This window comes from Psammomys obesus, unplaced genomic scaffold (assembly GCF_907164565.1).
Source record: "Psammomys obesus unplaced genomic scaffold, mPsaObe1.curated_primary_1811, whole genome shotgun sequence".
Classification (NCBI taxonomy): Eukaryota; Metazoa; Chordata; class Mammalia; order Rodentia; family Muridae; genus Psammomys; species Psammomys obesus.
The window spans coordinates 1,505,009-1,513,333 of record NW_026590715.1 but is presented as its reverse complement, the minus strand read 5'-3'; the positions used below and the strand labels follow the sequence as shown (position 1 = coordinate 1,513,333).

Sequence of the window (8,325 nt, the reverse complement as noted above, 5' to 3'; positions counted from 1 at the left end):
TATTATATTATATTATATTATATTATATTATATTATATTATATAAAACTGTAATATACATATTACAGTTTTTAAAGATGGAAGTTGAAGTTCAAGATGCTAGCAAGATTGCTTCCTTCTTGAGATCTCTTTCCTTGGATTGTAGACAGCTGTTTACAGTGCCCTCACATGATCACCCTCTGTGTATGACTGTGTCTTAGTTGTACTTTGTAATAAGGATCCCAGTTACACTGCACTAGTGCCCACCCCAAAGATCTTGCTTTACTTTAGTTCCCTCATTAAAGACCTTGTCTCCAATACAGTCACAGTCTTAAATACTGAGGTGAGGGCTATGATGTCAAGGACTGAAGGGACACAACTGAGACTACAATCTAACTAGTGTGTAGAGGGTGAAGAATTTGCAGAGAAAACTTGAGTATTTTGTGGAGTAAAGATCAGGGCTTTCACTTGAAGATTAAGTGAGGCTCAGAAAGAAAGATTCACAGAGGAGTTAGATTTTGATGAATGCATGTCAGGAAAATAATGTGTCTACAAATAGTTATAGGAAGGAATGCAAGAAGGGGTAAGGGAAAGAAATATTAGGAAGACGAGGTGATAGGATTGGTGAAATTGAGGGACAAAGACAGGGTGGTCAAGGCTTGCAGAAGGAGGAAGCAAGTTAAACCTCTGATCTACAAGGACTTAGCAAACATCTGTTGTGGATGAGCTTCTATACTGGATGTCAGTGATGTAGAAAGCTACATAGTCCCTAGTTCCAAGAGGGAGGAGGCACCCAATGTACAGAATGCAAGCAAGAGTTACTGTGTCTTAAGCTCACTTATACGTACCAGGCCTGCTTTAACTGATCACTGACTTTCTGAACAACTCTTTGAAGCAGGCATGGTTAGCCTCATTCCTACTTGGCAGATAAGCAAACTGAGGTTCAGAGATGCCAAGTTACTTGCTAATGATCACAGAGTAATATGTGGTCCTGTCTAGAGGTGGAGCAGGGCCCTGCTCTTCAGGTCGCACTTGCCTCTTTCCTCTCCCTTGGCATGCACAGAGGTCTCATGCTTCTAGTCCCTATAGACAATGTTGAGAATGCAATGGTCAGTGTGGGAGGGTATGGAAAGCCTTGCAAGGATTTCATTGGTACTGTGTGGGCAGAATGAACAAAGTACACTGACCGATGGTGGGAGGAAAGATATTTTGAGTGAAGAAGGAATTAGAAGTAGGCTGTTGCTGGAGCAAGAAGCTCAAGTGGAGGTGCTAGGTGGACAGTAGATGTCACATACTCTTTTTGTGCACATAGGTATACTCAACTCTATCACCTTCTTTGGGGTTGTGTACCCAAGGGCGTGTGTTGAAATGAGACCAGGAGCAGGCTGATGGTCTGAGAAACTAAGGTTAGCTTTGAAACTGCATTAATCATTTTCCCCACTGACCATGACTCCATCCAGCAAGAACATCTACCCACAATTGTTTGTACTAGCCAAAGGCATTCTCATCCCAGGGCATCTTATTTTTCTTTGTGCAACCTGCCTATGGGCATGGCTGTCCTGACCTTCCAAAAGTTACAGAGGCTCTGCCATGGGCAAGGAAGCCTCAGGAATCTTGAGGGAAAAAAGAGGGAGGACTCTGAGTCCAGGGACAAGTGAGGAACAGTGGTGGTGGTTCAGAAACCCTGGAATCTGGGGCATCAGAGGCGGGTGGGACCATTTTTCCATCCCTTGTCTCATAATCTTGGGCTCATTCTGGCTCATTCCTAAGAAATTTAGTGCCTGGGGGAGGATGACAAACCTAGGTGCAGGGCTGTGACAGAAAGAGTTCTTTCTGTTAACCCAGTAAGGCACACTGGGCCTTGGTGCCTAGGCTTTCCAAGACCCATGCTTCTATCTGTGGTTCAACGTAAATTCCTAGAATAACGCTTTTCGCTTTTCTGTTACCAGAGCTTTCTCCATCCAGGCTGAACTTCCCACAGTACAAACTGAGGTGTGCTCTGCCCCAAACCCTCTCAGGCCCACAAGCTTGAGTCTCCTTTTCCTTCCTTTCCTTTCCCGGGTTCGTTTTCCCTCCTTCTAGCAGTGGCAGATCTATGAGGAAAGCAGGATTCTCCCCATTTCTCGGATTTCACAAGAGAAAACCCTGCATTCCTAGTCAGGGTAGGGCATGTAAGTGAGGAAACCAAGGTCACTCATTTATTGGCAGAAGGAGTGGAGAGGGACCTGAACTCGGCCTGTTCTCTGCCGACGTAGGAGCCTCACTAGGCGGCCTCGGCCTATGGTTACATGCCCCTCTCTTATCCACAGGTATCCTGGCCAGATTGGCTGGAATGACAGGTGAGCCTGGGTGTGGCCCTAGAGGCAACTCGACTGTGCGACTTCCGACTCTGAGATGCCTGGAGAAAGGGCCTTGAGCGAGGCAGCTACTGTGCTGACCCTGCATCACCACTGGGCTAGACAAGTGTCCTAGGGTCCCTAGGGAGTCCCAGGCCCGCCGGTCAGGCCCCGCCCCCCAGCTGCACGGGGCGGCGCCGGTGGAGTTGGGCGCGGGCGCGCGGTGCTTGGTGCGCGCCACCGCCCCTCGGCCTAGCTTGCTGGCCTTCCCCACCTAAGCCCTTGGCCGGTTCAGCTGGCCCCACCCCTTCTTCCTCTACTGGCCGGGAGGTCTGGTGCGCGGTGCATCGCGAAGATCGCGGCCTGGCTATCCGGGCAAGGCGGTTTTGGCGCTTGAGGGTGGCACGCCAGGCACGGGGCGCGAGGCAGAGCTGGCGCGGCAGGGTGCTGGGGGAGGGTTCGGCGGAGCCTCCAGAAGAGAGCAGGGCCAGGCGGGGGGTGCCGAGGTAATGGGCAAGGCCTCTGAGCCTGGTTGCGAGGGGTGGGGCTCCAGGCGCTCTTTGGCCCTGGCCTGGCGGGCTCTGGGGATCCAGGGGCGGCGGGAGGGAAGCGGGACAGGGAGGGACTAGGACTAAGGGAGGAGACTGCTGAGATGGGCCGGGGGCTTGGCTGACCGGGAGCAGGTGGGCGGGGACAGGGGCCCTGCTTGAAGAGGCTCAGGAAAGAGGTGGCGGGCTGAGTGCGCAAACAGGGCGGCTGCCTCCTGGGCCCGGAGAACGGTGAGGCCATTTGGTTGGATGCCACTGATCTGGGAACCTGGCACTGATGGGGAGGGAAGATTAGGACTTTAGGCAGGCCAAGGTGTTTGGAGTCCTGAGTAGACCCCGGGAAAAGAGTGTTGCTGGGCCAGAAGCGGGAGTTCTTCATCAGGGCGCTGGTGTACAGCGAAGGTGGGCAAAGCCAGGCACTTTCAGGACCGGCATGAGTGGAAGGGGACAAGAGACCCTAGAGTTTGAGTTTGAACACAAACTGGGAGTTGCCATGTCACTGGGTGGATCGATGAATCACAAGATTTGGAAAGCGCAGAACCCTTTCCTGGCGAGCAGATCTGAGTGATGAAAATCACAGGGGCTTAGGATTTGGGGAAGTGATTTTGGAGGCCAGGTCTAGGGGCACCAGGTGCTCAAGTGGGCTACCGGTCTCTGTGGGAGGTACTTTGGGAGTTTTGACCCAGGGAGCTGGGATTCAGAGGCCTCAGTCTGGAGTGGGGTTAAGGAAGGTCTTTGTAGTGGCAAATTCCCTACCTTCCTTCCTTCCTTTCTAGAATGTCAGGATTCAACTGTGTTCCTGTGGGGAGTGGGTTAAAAATTCTTTCCAGCCTACAGTAATCAGTACAGTATCCACCAGGGGCTGGAGGGACATATACATGCGTGACTGCAGCTGCGTTTTTCTGTCGTGGATCCTTCATGCTTCCTCACTGTTGCCATAGTAACTGCCTATTGATGGTGTATTTATAGGGGAAGAAGCAGGAGATACATTTTGGGGGAGTGGGGAGAAGCCCTCATAGCAGCAGCAGCAGCAGCAGTGATTGATGGTGGCTACAGAATTGCTAATGGGGTGGGGGATGCCATGTGAACTGTCTGGGGAAGATCCTGGCTTCTTTGAGTCTCAGAAATGAACTAATGGTTTTTCCAGGCCAGGAAAACACAAACAAGGAGCTATGATGCATGTATGTATGACTGCATGGAAGTCCATGTGTTTGATTGGGACCAAAATGGCTGTATATAAAGCTATTATGTAATTTTTCCACGTAAATTTTTTTGAAAACTCCGTCGTTCACTTCAGTATGCAATGGATGTGTTTGCTTTCTTATTATGTGAAAGCTTTGCTCACTCATTTCAAACTCTGATATGACAGATTTTTTTTTAAACAAAACACCCATATCATATGGAACCCATAGATCATAATGAGGCCAAGTTTTGCAATACTAACTTTTTTCTCATTGTGAAAATTGAGGTATTTTAGTGAAACCTGTTGGTAGTTTTTCATGAGTTCTAAAGAGAAAGCCCCTTGATACAGTGATGGCTGTTGGTTGGTCACTTTCCCCGTCATTTAAAATGTATTCATGATTTTTATCCTTCTTGTTTTCCAAACAGACTAGTAGCCAGATTTTAAACACACAATAGGAATATGGCTCTGGAAGAATAAATAGAATACCGTACCAAGTTGTGGTGAGAAAAGCATATGTGAGTAACAGCTGGGCTTCTGGAGCACTTGTATTTGGCCATCAGTGTTAATACTGAACTTCCTGGCAGCCTAGGCAAAAAGAGTAGCATAATGGGTTACAAAGCTCATGTGTCTTACATCCCATTAGTCATAAAACATGAGCTTCTGTTTGGGGAGGGGAGCTGAGGGGTGATTGCTCCCAGATGTTGATGGCTTAGACAGTGCTTCAGAATATGTGTATGAGTAGGACTGTGTTATCAGAAAAAAGGCGGGCTTTATGGCAATAGAGGCCTAAGTTACCTTTGTTGATTTATTGTAATTTATTTACTTGTTTGTGTGTTGTGGTCCTGAAGAACAAACCTAGAGTCTTAGACATGCCTGGTACGTGCGGTGATGAAGAAGCTACATCTATACTCCAGACCTGTGTATTTGTGCTCATCTTTTATGTATGGTGTTTACAAGGTTTCTCTGTTGTAGTAGTAGTTAATGCAAAGAGAAAAGATGTACTTCAAAGAAGTTCAAACATCTTGTCTCTCTTTCTGAGCAAGATGCCATGAGCATATTGTCTGAGTCTGGGCCCAGGAGATTGGACCAGAGGGGTAAGAATATGTCTGTGTTGTACATGGTGGGTCTGACTCTGTACAACAGATATCCACAGAAGATTATTATAAGTCAGCCTCAGCTAGATTAGGATATTGGAGGTGTGTGTTGTTGCTGCATTGAGTTTGGTATTCAAGGAACACATTCATCTTTAGAGGTATCTGAGAATCACTTCACCATCAGTTTCAATTCTAGGTCTTGTTTCTGTCTCTCTCAATTTGCTTAACCTTGACTCTACTCAAGCCCATATCCGGGATTGATTTCACATCTGTCTGTGTTTGTTTTTCCATTTTGAGTGGACAAGGATTCATTGGAGAGACAGGGAGTGTTAGTTCTAAGATGCTTTCTCTTGAAACTGACCAGACTCTGTGTGTATGTGTGTGTGAACAGGCACTTTTGGGATTTGGGGAGCTCTTGAGGTTTTGGGGGAAGTGACTGTATGAGGGTGTTGTGCCTCATGGAATATTGCTTTAACCTTTTAGCCAGGTTGGGGGAGGTCACATCCTAAACTCCAGTAGGTTTCACCACAGCTTTTTTTCCCTTGCCAGGCAAGTGATCCTCTGGAGCTGAGGGAGCATCATGGCTGGTGAGTGAGTATTATTGGAACCATGAGAGTTGGGCAGGCTCATGCAAAAGCAACACATGTGTCTTTTCAGCTTTTCTTTCTTTGGATGGCTCTGGGGTACACTAATGAAACAGTTCATGGATATTGGGAAAGAGGGCCCACAGGCCAGACCTATGAGCCTGGGCATAGAGGGGCATCACTTTCTGTGGGGAGTAAACAGTCTTACCATTGGGTGATTGTTTTCATTCTCCAAAGCCCAGATCATGACTGATTTTAGTCCTATTAGTGGTAGCCTGGAAAAGGAACCAAAGTTCTGGCTTTCCTTTTTCAAGAGAGATGCAGAAGCTACTGGAAGTTTTCTACCCAAGACTACAATACATAGAGTTCTTCCTGGTCCTTCGTGTGCCATCTGACATTCCTTCTCAGTTGGGTCTAGTTTTCCTTTGTATAGTGAAGGACCTGGACCATGTCAGGACCCTGAGGATTTGCTGGAGAACACAGCATCATAGAAAGTCAACCCTCCTGTTCCCATTGCAATAGGCCACACCTGGCTTTTGGTTGGAGTCCTGGCTTTAGGCTTGCTGGATTTGCCCCATTTCCCCTCATAATTGGGCCAGTCTGGTGTGTAGGGACTGACTTGCCTCACTGTAGTTCTCTCTTCAGTGTTTCTGGAAGCCAAGAATGCCCATGCAGTCCTGAAACGGTTCCCTCGTGCCAATGAGTTCCTGGAGGAGCTACGTCAGGGCACCATCGAGCGGGAGTGCATGGAAGAGATTTGCAGCTATGAAGAGGTCAAGGAAGTATTTGAGAACAAAGAGAAGACAGTACGTACTGCCCTGGGGCTGGACTCTGGGTGGGGATGCAATCTTGGGAATAATAAGAACAGGTCTGAAACAAGGGAAGAATACCACCACAGCCTACATCCTGCTTGTTGGAACTCCAAAGGAGCACTGGGGTGTCCCTCTAGGTCTTTTGAGGCTGTTGCATGATTTATGTGGACTTCCTCACTTGGGAGCTTTGTCTTTCTTCCTTGGTGGATTTCCTGAGCTCTCTGAGGGCTCTGTCTAGCCAGTAGGATGCCTCAGGGTGGAGAAGGAGTCACAGGCCTATCTTTGGTACATACTTGTCTAAAGCATGGATGTTAGGTGAGCATCACCTTGTGTCTGTCTTCCTCAGGAGTGAGTGGCCCTTCTTCTTTTGCAGATGGAGTTTTGGAAGGGATACCCAAATGCAGTCTACTCAGTCCGAGACCCTTCCCAGAGCTCAGACGCCATGTATGTGGTGGTGCCCCTTCTGGGGGTAGTCTTGCTGATTGTCATTGCCTTGTTTATCATCTGGAGGTGCCAACTGCAGAAAGCAACTCGTCACCACCCCTCCTATGCTCAGAACCGGTACCTAGCTAGTCGCGCCGGACACAACCTCCCCCGAGTCATGGTGTATAGGGGTACTGTGCATAGCCAGGGAGAGTCCTCTGGGCACCGTGACACAGGGAATAACCCACAGATTGTCCTGGGGCCCAGCCGGGGAGGTAGAACCACTGTCCGGTTGGAGAGTACCCTCTACCTCCCTGAGCTCTCTCTCTCCAGACTGTCCAGTGCTACCCCTCCCCCCTCTTATGAAGAGGTGACTGCACCCCAGGAGGGCAGCAGTGAGGAGGCCAGTGTCTCTTACAGTGACCCTCCCCCAAAGTATGAAGAGATTGTGGCAGCCAGCCCCAGTGCAGAAAAGTAGCTGAGCACAGGCCCCGGCCTGTAAAAAAGCCTCTGCCAGAGGTAACCTGCTTTCTTTTGGACTTCTGAAAGACTGTGCCACCACAAAACAGCCTTAGCCTCCTTGTTGCCAAATAATTCCCTAACCGTGTAGGAAGTCATTTGGAAGAGACAGTTGGTATGTGTGCTCTTAAGTGCCAGGGGTTGGGGGATGGGAGAACAGGGGCACAAAGGACAAGTGCATGATCCCCCTGGGAGGAGCTACAGACTTGAGAGCCCAAGTCTTCCAGATCCCCCGCTGCCATAACCAAGTCCCCACTATCCAGCCCCTCATTAGGAACTGGCTTCTTTTAAGCAAAAGGAACCATCCCATGGTGTTGATTGTGGCTAGAATGACCACAGGCTCGTCACCTGGGCCTTTGGGGCTCTCTGGAGACCCCTGCATGTCTTGGGACCTAGGTCAAAGCCAGCCCTACAGTTCTTCATTTCTGAATAGTCCATGTTTACTGTTCTCATTTATATTATGAGGACAGAAATAAGGATTGAACTAGGAACAAAACACACATAGTAACAAATAATGAATCATAGAAGAAAACAAGAGTACCTGGACCATTTTAGCCCTCCAAAAGAAATCAACTGAAAAGACCTTGGCACAGCCTTCCTCCAACACCCACCCCTATGCTCCTGGCCAGGGTGAAAACTATGTGTAGAACAACCCGCAGGAGTACAGGGCATGGGAAGGAGGAGGGGAGGGAGCTGGGTGGCAGAGCTCCTTTTTCCAGATCAATCAAGGGGCCCACTTGAACTCTGCCATCTTGTTTCTGATGTGTACCAGATGTGCTAAAACATAGTGCTGGCATAAGCCCCAAGTGTGGGGGAAATTGATAACCCCTTTCCCCATAGAGTCCAGG

At 48.8% G+C, this 8,325-nt stretch overlaps 1 protein-coding gene across 4 annotated transcripts; it reads left to right on the top strand.

Annotated features, from left to right (window-relative positions):
- Nucleotides 1–2,575: 2,575 nt before the first annotated feature.
- Prrg3 (proline rich and Gla domain 3) lies at nucleotides 2,576–7,798 on the top strand. Of its 4 annotated transcripts, none has more exons than XM_055608778.1 (4): nucleotides 2,576–2,820; nucleotides 5,689–5,726; nucleotides 6,369–6,529; nucleotides 6,909–7,798. In XM_055608778.1, the coding sequence occupies exons 2-4, from the start codon at nucleotides 5,720–5,722 to the stop codon at nucleotides 7,434–7,436; spliced, it is 696 nt and encodes a 231-aa protein (XP_055464753.1). In that variant the 5' UTR covers nucleotides 2,576–2,820; nucleotides 5,689–5,719; the 3' UTR covers nucleotides 7,437–7,798. The 4 variants fall into 4 exon arrangements, with proteins under 4 accessions (XP_055464753.1, XP_055464754.1, XP_055464752.1 ...); XM_055608779.1 differs by lacking the exon at nucleotides 2,576–2,820 and adding an exon at nucleotides 3,073–3,093; XM_055608777.1 differs by lacking the exon at nucleotides 2,576–2,820 and adding an exon at nucleotides 4,475–4,560.
- Nucleotides 7,799–8,325: the final 527 nt, after the last annotated feature.